Consider the following 22,357-nt stretch of genomic DNA (forward strand, 5'->3'; position numbering starts at 1 on the left):
AGTGGGGGTGCATTAGATAGGCTGAGAGATATGAGATGGGGGTCGGTGGTTGTCAGATGTGGGGGTAGAAGAAAAAGGTTAATGGTTGGAGATGGGTCAAGATGTGGTGTAAACTAAGGATCTAGAGAAGGAGTGGGAGGTAGTGGAAAGGGATGGGACTATGAATTGCGTGAGGAAGTGAAGAAATGCAGTTGGGAAGGAGGTGGCTGGATAGAGAGTAAGACAAAAGAGGCTGGAGGCAGGTGGATGAGTGACAAAAGTAACTGAGCCTAGAGAGGGGATGAGAGGCAGAAAAGAGTAGTTGAGGGCTGGGTAGGGTGGAAATGGGGGTCTGAGGAAGTGGGGAAAAGACAAAAGGGGAAATAGGTGGGGGAAAGAGTGAATAAAGGGGAATAGGAGGGCTGGGAAGAGCATGGGATTTGGTTTGGGAAAGGGATGAGCATGAGAGATAAAAAGGAGAATGAGAGAGTGGAAGAAGGGACAAGATATAGTGAAATCTAGCTATGCAGAAGAGAGACTGAAAGATGAAGATCAATGTTGGAAGGAAGTGAAGAAAAGAAAAGAGAAGAAATGAGTTAGAAGAGAGACTGCAATAAACCTGATTAGAAAAAAAAGGGTCCACACAACAAAAATTAAAGAAAAAAAAAAGCATTTTATTTCTGGTTTCATGATCGGAATATGTCAGCGTTGTGATATGTATCTCTCATATCTCTCTGTTTTATTCAGTACAGGAGGAAATGGATTGCCTGTTCTAAGAATTGCAGTATTGCCTTTTCATGGGACTGTTATGGTAGATTTGCTCTATAGTTTTGCAGGATTGTTCGCTGAGGGGATGAGGGAGAAGAGGAGCTGCTGATTTAGGGACCGATGCAATAAATTTGCGTAGAAAGCGGGCGTTAGGGGATTCATTAGCACCTATTCAACCCGCGTCCGACTGCCGGTTAAACAGTGCTCTCAGCTGAGTGCACTGTATTGCATCGACCCCTGTGATTGTTAAATTGTTAAAAATCTCACAGGGACGGGGAAGGGCAAGGACTTATTGGTTTGAGCCCCAGACATTTTAAATGTCTAGCAACGCCTCTAGTTGTTGTTGTTTAATTGCTGGCAGTTAGTGCTGTTTTGATGAGAAGTTTATTATATTGTAATTTAGTTTACTCATGGCTTTCTGAGGGCCAAGCCCACACCAACATGCATAGGAGTAGGCCTAATACATATGAATTCCGAGTGGAGGGATCTGCAATGAATGCAGATAAGGAAGAAGGACCCTCTCCCCTCCCTCATCCTCAGTCGTGGTCAGCAGAAAAATTGGCAACCCTATGCCCAACCCTGGTTCCAGAGGGAATCATGATCCAAGCTTCTCAGCTGGAGACATGCCGGTGTAATGGCGGGGCTGACGTTAAGGGAGAATAACACGGAGAAAAGCAATAGTTCTGCGATCACCCCAGCTATCGCCTTCATCATCAACAAAGGCATGCAAAGTGTCCGTCTTTTACGACATAAGAAGACTGTGCGATGTCGGGCTTTTGATGATGAGGCTGGCAAGGGGGCAGTGGCAGAATTAGTGTCGTTAGTGCTCCACTACCTGCTCTTTGCAGCAACCATCACACCGCAGTGGAGTTATTTGGAGCGTGGGTGGAAAATTGGCAAGTGGCCCAGCAATGTCCAATGGGCCGCAAGTTGCCCACCCCTGAGCTGGTTCACATTAGAGCTGTGGAATGGCAACGGTGAGGGCGGGAGGTATCTTCCTTTTGCAACATTTCCAGGGAATCAGAAAAGCAGGATTGTGTAACTTTTTTTAGTACTCGGCTGTTGGAATTTTTTTTCCCCTGGCACTGTAAAACAGTAGCACCAATATCATTTCACAAGCACAGCACATTGCAACCAGAAAGGGTCCGACGGAAGTCAAGTCTGCCTCTGGCTGCGGAAAAGCGAGCTGAATAATGATCAGAGCCAAGAAACTGTTCTGAACTCCGCTCTCAATGGCCACTGTTTTGCAAACGGGCACAGCGAGCTTAAAAAGTCTGGCTGACAAGAAGTAACCACTTAATAATCCAAACGCGGGAACTAGCATTCCTGTCACAAGCAATTTCAAATTAACAGCTTTCAGAATCACGGACCCCATCCTCAAACCGAGGCACAAGCCGAGAAATACAATCGCTAAGCTAAAAGGCCTAATCCCTCTCTCCAGATATTTAGCGCCATGGGGAAATCTCTGCTTGATGATTATTCCACTTGACACAGGGATCGCGATGGAAAGAAGTGTTAGCGTAATTTTCAGTAGCGGGACGTGCAGGGCACTGGACAGCCCTAGAATGCGGCCGTAGAGCGACGAATTGATGGGCATGGCGAGCAGGGCTAAGAAGGTTGACGTGCACGTCATGGAAATGGCCAGCGTGATGTCGCCTTCCAGGAGCAGGGCGTACAGGTAGCCCCCTCCTCCCCCCGGGCACGAGCAGCTCATTACAAAGCCGTAAGCCAGCGAGGGCGAGAAGGCCATGATCTGGGCTAAAAGCAACCCCCAGAGGGGCATCAGGACGAACTGGATGGCGGCCCCCAGGAGCACCGGCAAAGGCTCCTTCCAAAGGCTCAGGAGCGTTTCCATTTCGATCTTGCAGCCAAATGCACATTTATTCAGCAGAACGAGAGGCAGAATCAAGAGCAGAAGATGCGTGCCTAAGTTCTCCGGTGGCTCCGCGACGTTTGCTGCAGTGTGCGTAACCACCTTGACTCGGGTGTCTTCAGATACTTCTAGGAGTCTCCGGTGTCCTCCCCGTAGGTCCCAGAGCTGGGCTTTCAGTGTCGTTTCCCCTTCTTCGCCGGTTTTTACCCTTACGGTATAGCTCGCTGCGGCGGCTGAAATCCTGCTTATGTTCTCCACCCATACCAGCTCTGGGGCTTGGCACAGCACGGTTAGATGGCCGTGATGCCCTCGTCTCTCCGTAGAGCCGGACCTCACAGAAAACGAGTCGTGCGTCCTGGGGGAAAAGATGACTTCCTGCCCTTCATTAACCGTAAGGGAACGGGTGGCTGGAATCCTTGCCAGCCCCAGCTTCACGAAGAACAAAACGCTGATTACTGAAGGCTTTGCAACCATTTTCAGGAACTGGCAAGGAGCCTCATCGGCACACAGACAGGTGAGAGCTGAAAAAAAAGAATTTGCTCACGCAATCGAACAAAGGGAATCTAATCTTGATCGTTTTCCGGTCTCAAAGTCCACAAGTTGAATAACCTGCTGTTCAAAGAAAACCGACGACAGGCTATGTAGCAGGCACATGCTCTATAATAGCAGTGATCAAACAACCCGTAGGTTAAAGATGCACACTTTTATTCTTTGGTTAAAGCACGCATTACGTTAAATGACAAACAAATACTTAAGCTCCGTAAGACACACTCTGTGCATCGCGTGCCATTCCTGGGCAGCTCTTGTTTTCTGTGGCTGGGAGTCTTACGCCACGCGACTTGCGTGGGGCGCCTGCCCAGTGCAGCGGCCTCGCGCCCACTTCATTCTGCTCATTGAGGAATTCCAGCCTGGCTCACTGCACAGGTTGTTATAGCCCGAGTTACTGCTAGGGGGCGCTGGTCGTAAGCCGGGTGCTATTTACCAGGCGAGTTCTTTTTTTTTTTTTTTTTTGCTGAAATGCTTTTACTGTTGTTTGGCATGGCTGGGAGGTTTATGCTAGGAATAGAAACGTTTTCTATTGTACTCCACCATAACGTCAAGAATGAAAGGCAGGCAGTGACATCTGACCAAATACGTAGTGGAGTACTGCTAGCCTGCCGGAGAAAAAACGAACAGTTGCCAAAGGGATGATTTTTTTTTTTTTTTGGCCAGACTGCAGTTGCACTCAAGCCACACCCGCCCCCCTCCTTCCAGAAATATGCGTGGTGGAGATTCAGCTTCTGCAAGTCTGGAATGACGAGAGGACGAGAACGCGATAAAGGCAGGTTTAAAGTTTAGCATTTTGAACACGGATGAAAGAAGCACTTTTGTCCTTTCAGGACTGACTTTTTTTCCCCCTTATCTTTGGTTGTTAGTAACATCCTAAGTTTTTGTGTCGCGGTTCTTTCATTAAAAAGTTCGTTCCTCTTTCTATGTGTGACAGTGAAAGATGGGAAATGCGCTTCCCATCCAAGTCGGCAACTTTCAGCCAAATACACTTCACAGGCACTGTGGGAAAGGCAATAAAAATACAATAAATGTTAGAGTGAAAAAAAAAAAACAAATGAGAGAAGGTGCAATGGATTAACCGAAACGTTAAACAGACTGTGAAAGTTCCGATTAATATAGTAAAAATAAAAGGCAAATGGGTAAAATTCAGATTTTAGGAAGGTAAAAACTATTTCAGTAATAGTGGAAAAGCACAGAGATGGAAGAGTGAAGAACCTGCAGCAAATGAGGAGCAGCTGGCAAGTGGCAAATAGGGCTAGAGGTGTACAAGGCCACTCATAAGAACATAAGCACATGCCATACTGGGTCAGACCAAGGGTCCATGAAGTCCAGCATCCTGTTTCCAACAGTGGGCAATCCAGGCCATAAGAACCTGGCAAGTGCCCAAAAACTAAGTCTAGTCCATGTTACCGTTGCTAATAATAGCGGTGGTTATTATATAAGTCAACTTAATTAATAGCAGGTAATGGACTTCTCGTCCAAGAACTTATCCAATCCTTTTTTAAACTCAGCTATACAAACTGCACTAACCACATCCTCTGGCAACAAATTCCAGAGTTTAATTGTGCATTGAGTGAAAAAGAACTTTCTCCAATTAGTTTTAAATGTGCCACATGCTAACTTCATGGAGTGCCCCCTAGTCTTTCTGTTATCCGAAAGAGTAAAAAACCGATTCACGTCTACCCGTTCTAGACCTCTCATGATTTTAAACACCTCTATCATATCCCCCCTCAGCCGTCTCTTCTCCAAGCTGAAAAGTCCTAACCTCTTTAGTCTTTCCTCATAGAGGAGCTGTTCCATTCCCTTTATCATTTTGGTTGCCCTTCTCTGTACCTTCTCCATCGCAATTATATCTTTTTAGAGATGCAGCTTCCAGAATTGTACAAAATATTCAAGGTGCAATCTCACTATGGAGCGATACAGAGGCATTATGACATTTTCTGTTTTATTCACCATTCCCTTTCTAATAATTCCCAACATTCTGTTTGCGTTTTTGACTGCCGCAGCACACTGAACCGACGCTTTCAATGTGTTATCCACTATGACACCTAGATCTCTTTCTTGGGTAGTAGCACCTAATATGGAACCTAACATTGTGTAACTATAGCATGGGTTATATTTCCCTATATGCATCACCTTGCACTTGTCCAGATTAAATTTCATCTGCCATTTAGATGCCCAATTTTCCAGCCTCACAAGGTCTTCCTGCAATTTATCACAATCTGCTTGTAATTTAACTCCTCTGAACAATTTTGTATCATCTGCAAATTTGATTACCTCACTCGTCGTATTTCTTTCCAGATCATTTATAAATATATTGAAAAGTAAGGGTCCCAATATAGATCCCTGAGGCACTCCACTGCCCACTCCCTTCCACTGAGAAAATTGTCCATTTAATCCTACTCTCTGTTTCCTGTTTTTTAGCCAGTTTGCAATCCACGAAAGGACATCACCACCTATCCCATGACTTTACTTTTCCTAGAAGCCTCTCATGAGGAACTTTGTCAAATGCCTTCTGAAAATCCAAGTACACTACATCTACCGGTTCACCTTTATCCACATGTTTATTAACTCCTTCAAAAAAGTGAAGCAGATTTGTGAGGCAAGTCTTGCCTTGGGTAAAGCCATGCTGACTTTACCCAATATTGGGTAAATATTACCCAATATTGTGAGAATGCCCACAACTCAAAAGAAAGGATATTCGACCATGTTTTTCTATATGTTCTGTGATTTTGATGTTTAGAACACTTTCCACAATTTTTCCTGGCACTTAAGTCAGGCTAACCGGTCTGTAATTTCCCAGATCTCCCCTGGAGCCCATTTTAAAGATGGGGGTTTCATTAGCTATCCTCCAGTCTTCAGGTACAATGGATGATTTTAATGAAAGGTTACAAATTTATACTAATAGGTCTGAAATTTCATTTTTTAGTTCCTTCAGAAGTCTGGGGTGTATACCATCCGGTCCAGGTGATTTACTACTCTTCAGTTTATCAATCAGGTCTACCACATCTTCTAGGTTCACCATGATTTGGTTCAGTCCATCTGAATCATTACCCTTGAAAACCTTCTCCAGTACGGGTACCTCCCCAACATCCTCTTCAGTAATCACTGAAGAAAAGAAATCATTTAATCTTTCCACGATGGCCTTATCTTCTCTAAGTGCCCCTTTAACCCCTCGATCATCTAATGGTCCAACTGACGCCCTCACAGGCTTTCTGCTTCAGATATATTTAAAAAAGTTTTTACTGTGAGTTTTTGCCTCTATGGCCAACTTCTTTTCAAATTCTCTCTTAGCCTGTCTTATCAATGTCTTACATTTAACTTGCCAATGTTTATGCATTATCCTATTTTCTTCTGTTGATTCCTTCTTCCAATTTTTGAATGAAGATCTTTTGGCTAAAATAGCTTCTTTCACCTCCCCCTTTAACCATGCGCCGGTAATCGTTTTGTCTGCTTTCCACCTTTCTTAATGTGTGGAATACATCTGGATTGTGCTTCTAGGATGGTATTTTTTAACAATGACCACGCCTCTTGCACACTTTTTACTTTTGTAGCTGCTCTCAGTTTTTTTCTAACAATTTTTCTCATTTTATCAAAGTTTTCCTTTTGAAAGTTTAGCACTCAGGGAGTCACAGAGTCATGCGTTTGGGCTTCAAAAATCCAAGGGAGTGAAATTCCAATCACCAAAGGAGTGAGAGAGTGGGGTAACTGTATCGATGATCTTAAGCTGGCCAAGTAAGTGTATAAGTCAATATTGCAAAAGCCAGAAAGATGCTAGGTTGTATAGTGAGAGGAGTGGTCAATAGAAAAAAAAAGAGTCAATAGTGCTACTGAATCAGTCCTGGGTGAAACCTCATTTGGAATATTGCATACAGTTTTGGAGACTACACCTTCAAAAGGATATAAACAGGATGGAATGGGTCTAGCGATCTTTGTTCTCAAGCATTGTTTCTCAGCCCCTGGTCCATAGGCCAGCAGCAGTTATTGCAGAAGGAAACAGACCCATGCTGCAGTCGTCTGCAGTCACAACTGGGGCATGCTCTACTGTCCCTTCATTCCAGGCTCCACAGTGAGGCCATATCCGTTTGCTTCCAGGTGCAGGGACAGACCTCCGGCACTCTCTGGCTCTCCCGTACCCCGGGCACTGAAAAGCTGAGCAGGCGGGCAGACCAAACCTGAACAGCAGGGTCAGCGGAGTCCCAGCCTGCCCATAAAAAAAATAATCTAACCGCTTGCTGGCTATGCAGCACCTGATCCTTTAAAGGGGTAGTATTCTATACAAAAGTAAGTAATTTTAGTACTTAGTTACATTATGCTGTGGCATGAGGAAACCTGGAGCTTTCCCCTCCCTATTCTGGGTGCAAGCAGCAAGCTCCTTTGACATAATTCCTGTAACTAAAACAGTAGGCCCCACACCTGTCCTGGGAACCCCACAGCCAGTGGGGTTTTCAGGCTATCCACAATCAATACGCATGAGAAATTTGCATCTCATGGAGACTCGGTATATGCTAATTTCTCATGCATACTCATTGTGGATAGCCTGAAAACTGCCTGGCACGGTTTAGGAAGCCCTGCATTAGGGGGAGGCTAGGCTGAGACTGGGGGTGGAAGAGTGCATGTACTCCTCCCCACCGCACTTTAGTGATGGAGAACCTCAGGCTGTTCATACCAGAGAAGGGAATGCTCCCTCCCCCCCCTTCTTGAATATCACCCAACTCTTGGGGCCCTAGCATTAAAACTGTTGAGAAACTTTTAAAGCCTATGGGAAGAAAGATTTAAACAAGGCTAATTTAAACACGCATATTCTAGAGGAAAATGCACGATAGGATAGACATTTAAATACTCCAAGGTTTCCTTGAACAGGAGGCAGCCCTCTTTCAACTGAAAGGAGGCCCTAGAACAAGGAAGGGGAAAGAGAGGCTAGTGGATGAATGGAACAGCCACCCCCGTGGAGGTGATAAAGACAAGGACGGTCGCTGCCTTCATGAAACCATGGGATAAACACCTAGGCGCTCAGGGACTTGGAGGGATTATAAAGCTGAATAGTTAGTGGGAATGGACAGACTAAATAGGCTGCATGTTTTGGTTTTTTTTTTCTTCTATCATGTTTCTTTGAGGATTGAAGAGAGGCATTCATTAAACATGGCATGGGTAAAGAGGATTCTGGACATCCTGAAGTCCAGCGAGCACAGGCCTAGGCAGACCCAAAAGGGTTGCTGAAGATACAATTGTTTCCTAACCTTGGTGAGACTTTCTCAAAAACAAACATAGAAAAACAAATTTTAAAATGTTACAAGGTATAAAAAAGTAAATATTGTGAGAATGCCCACAACTCAAAAGAAAGGATATTCAACCTGAGCACGTCAAAGGAAGAAAAACCAAAAACCTGCACCCTGCCAGCCAACACACTTCAAAGCAGACCACAAAGCAGCTGCATATTAACATTGCTTTTAAAAAGAAAGCCCAGTAAGATGGCAGATACAGAGTGAAGGTGCTCACTACACTCTACCAATTTCTTTATTTGAAATTCCACTTATGCTTTTCCTATTGAGGCAAAAGGTAAGATGTGAGTGTTTACAGCTGAGGTAACCGCAATGGTGGTGGAGGCCATTGAGCAGGCTGTGGTTCATATACAGAATGTGGAAGTAGCTGGTGACCAGACTTTGGAGGCTGCAGCACAGAAAGGAGAGCAGCTGATCCTCTCGGTGCTGGCAATGTTTAATCCTGAGCACAGGACGTCACCATCTAGTCTAGTGAAGGAATGTAACAAGATTGCACATGAAAGCACCTAGCAGAGGGAATTTTTTTTTCTGCTTGAAGTAGCACACCCAACTGGTGGAGTGTGGTATGCTTGACTCCAGTGCCAAGTTCACCGGGAACTTCAAGTGGAGATGGTGAGAGGCTGGTGGAGCAAGGAGCTCAGGCTTCTGAAGGAAGTGCAGGGGAGGTGAGCTCACCAGGTTCAGTTAGAAGGTCAGCATGTGGTGGGGGTTGTCTACTTCAACGTTCAGGGGTTCTAACTTTTGCCCTCTTCTACTTGTGACGAGCATGAAGCCCAGCATGGTTAGGCTGGAGAATTTGTGGGATGCGATAACTGGACTGGAGATATCCTTTGCTCCTGCAAACACAGATATTGCCCAACTGCACCGCTTTGGGTAGATTGGAAACACTGGCACTAAAGGATGGAAAAAAATACAAGACAAGGAAGATTGTTAAATTAGGGGACAACGCTGTTATATGACAGAAAGTTGAAAATATTGGTTAGCCATCATCCTTATTTACTGTTTCCAAAAATATTTATGGGTACAGCACTGGCCTTAATCAGGAGATATTTGATGGAAGTGTTAAAAATTCTCACAATCTCTCTCCCTCATACCTCAATGTACTACATGCCCCCCCTTTTTTTTTTTTTTTTTTTTTTTTAAATAAACAAGGGGAGGAAATAGAGCTGGCTGCTGTCATTTTATTTTTTTTTAATTTAACTCAAGATTCTGGAGGTGGGGGGGGAGAGAACATGAAAAACCAATTTCCGATACTTTATTAATTTTGTATTAGACAAGTGGAGCCTGGGTTTGCAGTTTGTTATTTAAGAATTATAAGACCGCTCTTAAACTGCAACATAAGAGCATTTTAAACCGTAGTTAAAACGATGCAGAGGAAGCCAAAACCATTTGTGCTATAAGACCTAGAATTGTACAAATTGAGGGTCGATCGTGGCTTAAAGTGCCTTGTGTGTTAAGTACCAATCAGGCAGGCTTATTTTCTGTGATCCCTCATCTCACTGCCCTTCTTAGTAACAAAGCAGATTCAGAACCTGCTGTAGTTTTATCTTCTGCAATTATACGATCTGTTAAGGCATGAAGTCCTTGCATTAAGAAAGCATACCAATTGTTTTTGCAATTCACCAAAGTTAACAACATTTCATAGTAAAGTGATGCACCGATATAAGCTATTTCGATCTGGCATGTGGCAGTCTAGGAATTGCACAGTACGGACAGGATTCAGTTTTGTTTTAAAAATGGCATAAGAACAAAATGTTAAATAGCAGCAAACTTAGGAAGACACATGTTGGTACTTGTACTTTTGATCCTCAGCCTTTGTAGTTGGTAAAGGTAATAGGTGAAGGTTTGGGGGAAGACCCAAAACTTCAGATGGCTAATGGCTGTTAGGAGAGGCAGTGAGGATTTTAAACACATTAAGAAATCCTCCCTTGCCGTTAGTCAAGTTGAGAACTTTAGGACTGTTACAAACATTCAATTTTCATCTAAGTTGAATAAAACGACCATACTTAGGCATTCCTGGAGAAGCATAATCCTCTTGATAACTTTCATTTGGAGCTCTGCCGTAATTTTTTTAAAATTTCTTTATTAACTCTACACAAATATCAAGAATACTCCCAGTAATTTTAGCCCAGAGCGGTCTCCTTAGAGGATGACCATCTTTGTTTTTTTCAGCATTTATATTCCACTATTTCCCATAAAATATATCAATGCAGATATCATGCACAGGCTTAACTTGGATAAGAGCAAATCTCTGTTGTGCTCTTACTGGACTTGATAGATACCTTGAACACCATTGCTGATGAGATACTATTAACTAGGTTGGGTGACTATTATGGCAAGCATGCACAGTTTAAAAAGTTAAATAAAAAACAAACATGCATTGTTGGACTAACAATATATTTGTTGATTAGCTTTCCAGAGTTAAAACTCTTCAGGTCAGCATTTGCATGAACAAAAGGTGATATTAACTAAATGTAAAACAGTGTGGCTGAAATAAGTGAACCATAACAGACAATACAGTGATAAGGATAAGTGGATAAGGGATGTGGTTTGATGGGTAGGCAGAAAGCGACAGGCAAGGCAATGAAATGTTATGTCTCATAATGTGATAGGAAACCTAAGTTCAATCTGTTTTTGTCAGTGGCACAGTGTCATCATTAACTTCACATTGGATTCTTTTTATGGTTCACTTATGGCAGCCACACTCCTGTCTATTTTCTAGTAATATCTTCTTTTGCTCATTTGCTTGCTGACCTGAAGACAAGAGAGTTTTAGTTCTCAAAAGTTAGTCCACTAAAAAATGATATAAAAGGTTTAAATTTGTTAACCTTGATTTCTGTACATTCAAGTGAACTAATACAGATATCATACTAAATTACCCAAGCTGGTGGCAAGGGCAGGGTTGGCCAGTAGTTCCACTTATTTCAGGGGCAACCTCGCTCCCTAATTTTAATCAATTTTTACATTCAGCCTCTCTTTAGGACCTAAAGTTTTAGGACGTTAATTCCAAAGTGTGGAGCAATAAATAGCTATTTTTGGTCCATATACTTTCCTTCACAGATGGAAGAGTCCAGAACAAAATCAAAACCCAAGCTAAGAGAACAAGCTGGAACATATTTCCTCTCATTGTTGACCAGATCATCAATGGCTCTAGCTAAGGGTTTTGTATAGATCAAATAGTTTCAAGCTGGGATCTAAAATGCAATAGTAACTAGTGTAAAACTGTCTAAAACTGGGGCAGTATGATCTGTAATAGAACAACCAGTGATCAGATGAGCTGTGCAATTCTGAAGCAGTCAAAGGTGATGTAAGCTTCTCAAGGATAGGTCAACCAATGAAGAATCCAGTAGTCCATTTCTGGAAGTACGAGGCCCTGTAAGACATTCCTGAGTAGGGATACTATCTGTTTATTAAAACAGATTTACTGCAACTTAAACAGAAGAAGTATGCTTCTCTAAGTTCAGAGCAGAATCTGGAGTCAACCCCCCCAACCTTTTTGCCTCCATTTCTAACTGAAAAGGCAGAGCCTGGCTTAAGGTGGTATTGCATCCATGCCAGTCAAATATGCTGAAACGTGACTGGCAGCAGGCTCAGTACTGCCCCTCACGCACATGCTCCCTCTCTCTAATATACATACCCACACTCATACAGGCTCCCTCACATACACATCCACACAAGCTCCCTCACACAGGCTACCTATGTCTCTCTCTCATGCATGCTTTCACACAGGCTCTGTCTCACATACACAATCCCTTCACCCAAGCTAGGACCCTCACATACACACACGCTCCCAATCTCTCTCACACACACACACACACCTTCACAACCTCCTCATATAGGCTCCCTCTTCTGGCACCCACACCTCCCATGCTCTCTCCCTCTCACCTCCTCCCCTTACTGGCAGGCCGGGGCCTTAGTCATCGTGAGCGGAGCACATCCCCCACAGCAGATGAGGGCCTTCATCCTCATGCGCTTCGTTCGCGGCATGCCAGGGTCTCCTCTGCTGATTGGTACTGACATCTTGAAGCTTCAAGGGCCACATGAGAGGATGTTCAGGAATCAGGTGAATTTGTACAGCGTGAGACTCACACTGACTTGGCTGTGGCCCTCAAGGCTAGTAGTTTGGATTAGACCCATGCCAACAGCAAGTTGGCTTAACTTGAAAAGGGCACACAAGCTTTGGCCAGGTGAAACAGCAGTGCAATATTATCAGTAATCTTCTCTCATTGTGGAAAATGGGATATATATATATATATATATATATATATATATATATATATATATATATATATATATATATATATATATAAGAATTTTAAGCAGATGTTGCCACAAACCATAGCACAGATGTGTCTTGCTGATTACATCTTAAAATATGTAATTTATTTAAAAATGTAGGATTCACATTTCCCAATAGGATAAGAGAAAACAGGTGCAGTCCATTCTTTGAGATGCGAGATTTCGCAAGATGCGAGTCATTCTGTTTTTCAGAAAGGCTATCCGTTTCTATTTCAAGTTCTGTTCTGTATAGTAAATATCAAGAGGGACAAGAATATCCATGATCTTTATGAACTAAAAATAAGGCTGAACATAACTGATCATCATCTTAATATTTCTTTTGTAGGTCCCTGTACAGGTGTGGCTCAGCTGCTCACACACACAGTAGGTTAAGACAGGTAAGAACTGGCATCAGCTAATGCTGTACAATCATTATCCAAATACTCTAAAATTATATTCCCACCATTATACAGAGGGCACTCTACATTAGACACCCAACTTTCCAATGTGTGGTCCAGTGGCAAGGCTTCCCCTGATGTTACGTGGCAAAGTCGCAATTTCTGAAAAACAAAAAATATTCATCTATCTCAGATGCAAAAGAATGATAAAGCCCTTTAAAAGCAAACAGAGCATATCATTCACCAAGACTTCTCTCCCTGTTTTGAGCATATGGGAAATAAAAGCTTAGTAAATCAGGCCCTACCTGCTCAAAGTGAAAAACCTTGGCACAAACTCACCTTGGCAGTGGATTTATTGTTGTCATTTTTCAGGTTTGCCAAGGAAGCTGCAAAGTCTATCACTTTGCCAATACTCCACTTACTGCAGAAGAACATGGGCCTGCTTTTCTCTTTGCTATCCTTGGGTAAGAATACTTGAAAATAAATTCTCTCCGACTGCAACAAGAAACAAGCATGTAAATCAAAGAATCTTTCTATGAAACTGTAAAATATATTTAAAACAGAACTATGCACACACTGCAGTCATTTCAAGTTTCCAAAGCAGGTGAAATTAAAAATAGCAATCAATGTTCGCATGGCTTTTCGAAACTACCTAAAATACAAGAGGTACTGTAGTCAGGAGTCCAACTAAATGGTACATTCTCTCCTGGGCCTGATTCATTTGAACAGGCCAAACATTGTTGATGTTACCTTACTTACAGGCCAATACAGAAAAACCTGCGGGAGAGCCAGCGAGCGCCCGCTCTCCCAATGCACGCCCAGGCCACTCTCCTGGGCGCGCGATTCAGTAAAAAAAAAAAAAAAAAGTAAATGAGGGCCTGCGGTAAAAGGAGGCGCTAGGGACACTAGTGCACCCCTAGCGCCTCCTTTCTGATAGATGTAGCGGCTGTCAGCGGGTTTGACAGCCAACGCTCAATTTTACCGGCATTGGTTCTCGAACACGCTGACAGCCATGGGCTCGGAAATCGGACACCGGAAAAATTGAGCGTCCATCTTCCAACCCACAGGCTGCAGGCTGATTTAAAATTTTTTTTTTTTTTTTTTACTTTTGGAGCCTTTGACTTAATATCGCTATGATATTAAGTCGGAGGGTGTACAGAAAAGCAGTTTTTTTCTGCTTTTCTGTACAGTTTCCTGGTGCCGGCCAAAATTAACTCCTGCTTTTGGCAGGCATTAATTTCTGAAAGTAAAATGTGTGGCTTGGCTGCATGCATTTGCATGTTGCAGGCGCTATTAGTTTCGGGGGGGGAGGGGTTGGCCGCACATTTTCAACGCGCTATTACCCCTTACTGTATAAGGGGTAAAAATAGCGCGTCAAACGCGTGGCCAGACGCGGGCTAACAGTGCGCTCCGCTGGAGCGCACTTTACTGTATCGGCCCATTAGTAATATAAATTTATGTATATACTAAGTGATGGGCTGGCTGTGTGGTGCTGTGGCATGGGGAATACATGTTTGGATCCCATATTAGGTCTTGGTTTGCCAAGGAGGTAGTGGCAGTGCCTACCAGCAACATTGAAGAGATGCCTAACACGGGCATAGCTCTTTGGAAAGGAGTGAGGGCAGCAGAGACTGCTAAGGACATTAAGGGGCAAATAGCTAAAAAAGTACATATCTGCTTTTATGTTACAATATCAAAACTCTAATAAAGCAGCACTTTAATTATACTGTTTCAAAAGGTTTGGCTGAGGTGACATTAACACTGTCATATATATAGAGAAGAAAAGGATAACACTTAGAACTCATTTCTTCTATACTTTGGAATCTAATGTACAGCAGAGGATCTGTTTCCCATGCTCGTGACAATCTTGTTCTTGGACTTCTCAGGGCCCTCAAGATTCCTATAGCAGTCTTAAAAAGTACAACTGAGCACATGGCAGGCAGCAGAAAACCCCAATACAGGGAAGAAATCTGTTTTCTTCAAGGTGAATGGTGCTTTATACTCAGTGAGGGCCTTTTTGAGATTTGCTATTCTGGATCAGACTAAAAGGTTCAATAAGCCCAGTATCCTGTCCTACAGTAGCCAAGCATCTGGTAGGACCCCAAGGGATAGACAGATTCCATGCTGCTTATTCCAGGGATAAGCAGTGGATTTCATCAAGTCCACTTTAATAATGGTTTACGGACTTTTCCTCTAGGAACTTGTCCAAACCTTTTTTTTTTTTTTTAAATGCTGCTGCACTAATGGCTTTCACCACATCCTCTGGCAATGAATTCCAGAGCTTAATAATACATTGAGTCAAAAAATATCCTTGTTAGTTTTAAATGTACAACTTAATAAAGTGATGAACTCTAGTTCCACAAAAAGACCAGGTTTTCAGGATAGCTACGATGAATTATGCATGAAAGACTTTCATGCACTGCCTACAATGTATGCAAATCTCTCATGCATATTCATTGCGACTATCCTAAAAAACCTGGCCTGTTTGTGGCACTCAGGGGCTGGGGTTCGCCATCATTGACTTAGTAACTGTTGTGTGCCCCAGTCTTTACTTTTTGAAAGAGTAACAACTAATCATGTTTACTTGTCCCACTCCTTTTATAGACCTATATCATCTCCAAGCTGAAGATTCCCCCGGTCTTTGAGAGCCATAAACAGGCCAGGTTTTCATGATATCCACTATGAATATGCATGAGATAGATTTACATATATAGAATGGAAGCACTGTATGCAAATCTCATGCATATTTATAGTGAATATCCTGACAACCTAGCTTGCTTGTGGCTCTCGAAGACCGGAGTTGGCCACCCCCCCCATCATAGGGGAATTTTCCCATTCCCTTTATCACTTTTGTTGCCCTTCTCTATACCTTTTCTAATTCTGCTATACCGTTTTTGAGATAGTAATGCTTCTTGACATTTATTATGGACTTCAGAAAACAATTAAGATATCAATAGACCAAAAAAAAAATGAAATGAACCCAACTAAATAGAAATGTTTTAAGATACCAAGCTAACTTTCGATTTTGTCATAGTTTAGCACACAAACAGCTTTCATCACTGTCAAGATATTGGCACTCAATTTGCAGCATTCTCAAGTTCATTTAAAAAAAAAAAAAAGTGTTGTGTTGGATGCCACCAGATTTACAGAAATCTGCATCTGATCAAATTATCTTCATTTATCCACATCAAGGCAGCTGCATCAGGGAGACTTTAGATCAACCAAATTCAACTAATATGTAAAATTAGATCAAAGAACAGAAATAAGGAGCAGACTTCTTACTTATCAAAATAGTAGTTGATTATGTACATTTTTGTAAACCGCTCTGGACGAAGAATACTGGAAGTGTGCAAAATATAAGATTGTGTAAATAAAATGTTTCAGGTATCAAGAGCTGGATTACAGTATTCATACTCCCACCAAGCTTTGGGGCCTCCAAGGGAGGGGAGGAGTGCTAGTAATTCAGTTCCCCCCACACTGTTTGCTGTGCTTTAATGTTGGTGGAGGGGAGGGGGTTACCCAAGCAGGGAAAGCAATTGCGAAAGCAGCAGAAGTTGACACAGTACAGACCACTATCAGCCAGAACATAATGTGCACCCAGGATACTGGCATCATTCTGGGGTCCAATCAGGGGGCTTCCTAATATCCATACCAGTTATTTCAAGCCTAAGGCTATTAGATGTTAGTGCTGAACAGCCTGGAACAGAGAATCCAATATGGAACGCAGGTGTGATTACTTGCCCCAGGCTAAAAATAAGATTGAATAATGAGACCAAATGTATGTCTGATGATACACTTCTTGTCTGCAAATTAAATCCAGAAAGAACTGGGTTTTTAACTGGGTACATTTAGGAGGATAAGTGTAGGTGATTTAAAGCCATTGTACAGCTACTTCTTTAGACCACTGTTAGGCTTAGGACAGTGGTTCCCAAACCTGTCCTGGAGGATCCCTAGGCAGTTGGGTTTTCAGGATATCCTCAGTATGCACGAGATAAATCTGCCTGCACTACCTTTCACAGCATGCAAATTTTATCTCATGTATATTCATTGTGGATATTCTGAAAACCTGACTGGCTGGGGGGGGGGGGGGGTTCATCCAGGACAGGTTTGGGAACCTCTGGTTTAGGAGATGTGATGGCTTCAGGGTGGGGGATGCTGCTGTAGGACAGAAATTGCATCGGTGCTGACACTATCTGGCCAGGAACCCCCGTGTCAAAATGATGATTCTCCACCTGTTTCAGTACGTAGACCCCCCTTAAGAATAAAGGCTGCCAATACTAACCTGTGGCAGAGACTTCTCCCCAGCCGCATGCAACTTCAGCTTCATCAATGCAACTTTTGCAGCAGTTTCACTGATTTTTGCTCTCTTTCGTCCTTTGGTTTCTAGATTGCTTTTTTTTGATGCTAAGACAGAAATTCAAAAAGTAAAGCTGCAGAACTTGCTGATGGCCCACAGTCTTGCCGTAGGTATTTATGGCAGTCCATAAATATTCATAAAATTCATGACTTGTTGAAACTATTCAAGAGCTAGGGTAGATTACAAAAGGTTTAACAGATCAGGCCTGCAATTTAGCTCCCATTTAAAACAAAACAAATCAGTCTGATCCCAAGTGGTCCTTATCTGCCCCTTTTCAATTCTGAAAATGCCTCCTACTTACTCATGCCTATCGTCAAGACTAAGTAACAGAGGTGATGAACTCCGAATAAGGAAGAGAGGGAAGGCAGCTACACTGCATAAGTGAGGCCTAGGAACAGGATGCCACAGCAAGGGCATCTGAGGTGCAGTGGGTCAGATGTCTGGGGAGGGAGCTGAAAAGTAATTAGATTTTCATTTTTAAGTAAATCTGAATGCTGCTCTGCCGACTCAAATCCCTACACACAACTCACTAACATTTGAGTAAAGCATGAACTCTGGAAAGGATATTTTTAAAAACAGAAGACATGACCACAACAAAACAGCGCAAACCTCTTATTCAAAAAAGTTCTACAGAAATTAAAAAGGGCAAAAGCTAGGAGAGCAGAAAAGATGATCAAACAAGAAATCAAATGAAAGAGAGCTAGACCCTTCAAGATAACTTAGGGCTGCTGCTTTAAACATATCACTGATTTTCTCTTTGTTTTATCCCTTTACCTTTGATGCACTGCACCAGCACATTGCATGGCTCCATGAGATCATAGGTACCACAATTAAAGAGTAGAGAATCTCTCATACAAAGCTCTAAACAGAGCTCATTCACTTAATGAACTTGTAATAGATTTTATTTAACGTGGATAATCCTCCACAGCTCCTCTGGTCTACAGTTCAGGAATGTTCTCCACTGACAATCAGGCTGAGACTGCAAGATGTACACAACGTGTGACACTTGCCTACAATCTCCTGAACAAGCTGCTGGGTGGCAGCCATGCGAGGCTTCGGACTCTCCAGCTTCTCACATTCATGGTCTGACTGGTGACGATGCCTGGAAACAATTCAGCACCATAACATACTCATTAGCTGATGGGTTGCCGACAAGAGACATTTGCCAATGTTCATTTCACTGTGCAAGACATGCAATGTAAGGCTCTGCTCACCTTAGACAAAAATGTTTGTCACAGGAGGGACACAAGACCAGTATCAGCTCCTTCTCATTGCAACCCTTAAATGTACAAGGATGAGACACGAGCCCTTCCAACTTCACCATGTCACTTCTTGTGCTATCCTGGACATTAAAAAAAAAAAAAAAAAAAAAATAGCACGCAATCACCACATGAATTACTAAAGCACACAGAAAAGTGACTTCTGTTGTTGCCGACCACATTTCAATACCTTGGTCTATTTATGAAGATAAAAATCAGACTACCTTCTGCATCCATGCCTACTCAGCAACATTTGCTCTTGCTTTGTGCAGATGCGCAGTAGCGAGGCTATCCTGTTGTCAGGTTTGTGAGACTGCCCAGGGAAGGGTTGGTAGGGAGGGAGGGGGGAGAAGGGTATAGACCGACCATTTTCTTACCACATCATGTTTTAAAATGTATAAAACTATTAAAACAAAAATCACTGATAAAAATTGGCCGATTTTGAAATTTTATTTCATTTCTGAAAAATAGTATATTTTTGAGTTTTTGGTGTTTTTCTTAGGTCTGTCACTATATAGCTAAGATACTCCATTAGCTTCTGTACTGATCTTCATTACAATGGTCATCTGAAAAGGAAAATTAGTTTCATACCTGTAATTTTCATTCCTGTAGTACCACGGATCAGTACAGACTCCTGGGTTTTGCCCCCTCCTCTAGCAGATGGAGACAGATGTTTTTAAAACAAACTCCACCTTACATAGCATGGCGCCATCTACAGTCCGGCAGTATTACTCAATGTCAAAGCAATAGGACTTCAGAACTAATAGAACTATGTACAAGAACCGCTCAACTAGAAAAAACGGAAAAAAAAAAACCATTCGGGTCACTGAACCCCTCAAAGAATGGAACCTGTGGACCCACTGAAAACAAGAACAATCCAAAACAGGATAGCGCTTTCTGCAGATTTGACAACAGAAGAAAACAGGGAGCGAGTGGACTCTCCCTAATTTCCACACATCTTACTGGCGGGACTCTGGACTGATTCGTGGTACTACAGGAATGAAAATTATAGGTAAGAAACTAATTTTCCTTTCCCTGTATGTACCCAAATCAGTCCATACTCCTGGGATGTACCAGAGCTGTCCTACTTGGGGTGGGATCTGGAGAGGCCCACTCGCAGCATACCTGCTCCAAACTCTGCAGACCCCTGCACCTGTACAACCAATCGGTAATGCCTCGCAAATGTATGAATAGATTTCCAAGAAGCCGCCCGACAGATCTCCTGCGGTGACACCAAGTGACATTTCGCCCAAGATGCCGCCTGAGAACGAGTAGAGTGAGCACAAAGCCCCAGAGGAAGAGGTTTACCACGCAATAAATAGGCAGAGTTAATGGCCTCCTTCAACCAGCGAGCTATGGTAGTCTTAGACACCATCCTACCATGCTTGGGACCACTCCATAGTACAAACAGGTGATCCATCAGCCGAAAATCATTGGTGACCTCCAAATAACGTAATAATGTCCAGCCTTCGCAAATCCCCAGACAACGGATCTGACTGATCTACGTTGTAGAAAGTTGGAAGTTCCACCGATTGGTTGGCATGAAAGGCCGAAACCACTTTCGGTAGAAAGGAAGGCACTGTTCGTAATGAAATTCCCGAATCCGAAATCTGCAAGAACGGTTCCCTACAAGAAAGAGCTTGGAGCTCCGATACTCTACGAGCCGACGTAATGGCAACCAAAAAGATAACTTTTAAAGTAAGGTCCTTCAGGGTTGCCCTCTTCAAAGGCTCAAAGGGAGCTGAGACCAGAGCTTTGAGCACTAAATTCAAATTCCAAGATGGACAAGGATGCCTCACCGGAGGCCTCAAATGCTTGGCGCCCCGTAGATAAACGAACCACATCCGGGCGCGCCGCCAAAGGCACACCGTGAATGGTACCATGTAAACAGCCAAGCGCCGCGACTTGAACCCTCAGGGAGCTATACGACAAACCATTGGCAAGACCATTTTGAAGAAAACTGAGAATATCTTGACACAGACACTCTAGTGGGAGCTACCTAGACTCAAAAATCCTCCATACTCTAACATACGCTAGGTTGGTAGACGTCATACGCGAATTCAGCAGAGTCGCCACAACAGCCACAGAATAACCTTTACAACTCAAGCAGCACCTTTCAAAAGCCGTGCCATGAGACAAAAGTGCTCTACTTCTTCCAAACAGACGGGACCCTGATGCAGTAGGTCTGGAAGATGTGGAAACCGCAGGAGGTCCCGCTCGCACCAGGTTGAGAAGGTCCGCAAACCAAGGACGTCTCAGCCACTCAGGAGCTACCAAAATTACCTCTGTTGGAGGAAGCTCTATGTGCCGAAGTATGTTGCCGATCAGTGGCCAAGGCAGAAAGATGTACAACAGGATCCCGGTGGGCCAGGAAAGCACGAGTGCATCCACTCCTTCTGCCCCATCTCTCCGCGCTGTAGAACCGTGAGGCTTTGGCATTCTGAAATGTCGCCATGAGGTCCATGCTGGGCATGCCCCATTCCTTGCAGATTATCTGAAAAGCCGCATCTGACAACTCGCACTCCCCGGGATCGAGGCGGTGCCTGCTGAGAAAGTCTGCCTGCACATTGTCCACGCTGGTATGTGGGATGCTGCGATGCTGACCACATGCTATTCCACCCAGCTGATTAGCTGATGAGCCTCCACTGCAACTAGTCAACTCTTGGCTCCTCCCTGGCGGTTGATATACGCTACCGTGGTTGCATTGTCTGACAGAATTCTGCCCTCCCCTGGATGAGAGGACGAAACACCTGGAGCACTAACCGTACTGCCCGAGTCTCTAGCTGGTTGATAGACCATTCGGACTCCTCGGTGGACCAGCATCCCTGAACCGACTTTCCCCTGCAAACTGCCCCCCAGCCGGAGAGGCTGACATCCGTTGTAACCACTGTCCAGTCTGGAACTTCCAGGGGAACTCCATGAGAGAGACTGTCCACAACCAGCCACCAATCAAGACTGGCCCGTGCTGCATCCGGAAGGGGAAGAGGAAAGTGAAATAGCTCTAAGACTGGATTCCAACGGGAGAGCAATGCAGATTCTAAGGGCCGTATATGAGCAAAGGCCCAAGGTACCAGTTCCAAAGTGGAAGTCATCGAGCCGAGCACCTGCAAGTAATCCCGAACTCTGGGAGGACGCTTGAGCAAGAATCTTCGAACTTGAGCTTGTAGCTTGAAAATGCGGTCTGCAGTGAGAAATACTCTGCCTTGCTGCGTGTCGAACAGTGCCCCCAAATATTCCACAGACTATGAGGGCATGAGCCTGCTCTGGGAGAGATTGATCACCCAGCCCAACGACTGTACGAGCTGGAGTACCCTGTGAACTGCCACCTGCGCAAGATCAGCCGATTTTGCACAAATCGGCCACTCATCCAGATAGGGATGCACTAAAAGTCCTTCCCTCCGAAGCTGAGCTGCCACCACCACCATTACTTTGGTGAACGTCCGAGGTGCAGTGGCCAGACCGAAGGGAAAGAGTTTGAAACTGAAAGTGCTGGCCCAGGATTGCAAAGCGAAGAAACCGCTGGTGAGCCGGTCTTATGCCTATATGCATATACACCTCCGTGAGATCTAGGGACGCCAAGAACTCCCCCCTTTCTAACCGAGGCAATGACAGAC

At 43.7% G+C, this 22,357-nt stretch overlaps 2 protein-coding genes across 9 annotated transcripts in view; both read right to left on the minus strand.

Moving 5' to 3' along the window:
* Positions 1-570: 570 nt before the first annotated feature.
* Positions 571-3,491, minus strand: SLC10A5 (solute carrier family 10 member 5). The gene has a single exon (XM_029591559.1). The coding sequence runs from the start codon at positions 3,092-3,094 to the stop codon at positions 1,796-1,798; it is 1,299 nt and encodes a 432-aa protein (XP_029447419.1). The 5' UTR covers positions 3,095-3,491; the 3' UTR covers positions 571-1,795.
* Positions 3,492-8,486: 4,995 nt separating this feature from the next.
* Positions 8,487-22,357, minus strand: part of ZFAND1 (zinc finger AN1-type containing 1) — a 31,741-nt gene continuing 17,870 nt past the window's right edge. For 3 of the 8 annotated variants that reach the window (XM_029591566.1, XM_029591564.1, XM_029591565.1), the window contains exons 5-10: positions 18,699-18,826; positions 18,495-18,586; positions 17,410-17,531; positions 13,467-13,622; positions 13,193-13,289; positions 8,490-9,344 (exon numbers count right to left, since the gene is read on the minus strand). In XM_029591566.1, the coding sequence (XP_029447426.1) occupies positions 9,136-9,344; positions 13,193-13,289; positions 13,467-13,622; positions 17,410-17,531; positions 18,495-18,586; positions 18,699-18,826 (804 nt within the window). In that variant the 3' untranslated portion in view covers positions 8,490-9,135. Of the gene's footprint in view, positions 9,345-12,805; positions 13,290-13,466; positions 13,623-17,409; positions 17,532-18,494; positions 18,587-18,698; positions 18,827-22,357 lie in introns of those variants that run through there. The other 5 variants (XM_029591568.1, XM_029591563.1, XM_029591560.1 and 2 more) reach the window with 4 other exon arrangements.

The sequence above is a fragment of the Rhinatrema bivittatum genome, chromosome 2 (genome assembly GCF_901001135.1).
Source record: "Rhinatrema bivittatum chromosome 2, aRhiBiv1.1, whole genome shotgun sequence".
Taxonomy (NCBI): Eukaryota; Metazoa; Chordata; class Amphibia; order Gymnophiona; family Rhinatrematidae; genus Rhinatrema; species Rhinatrema bivittatum.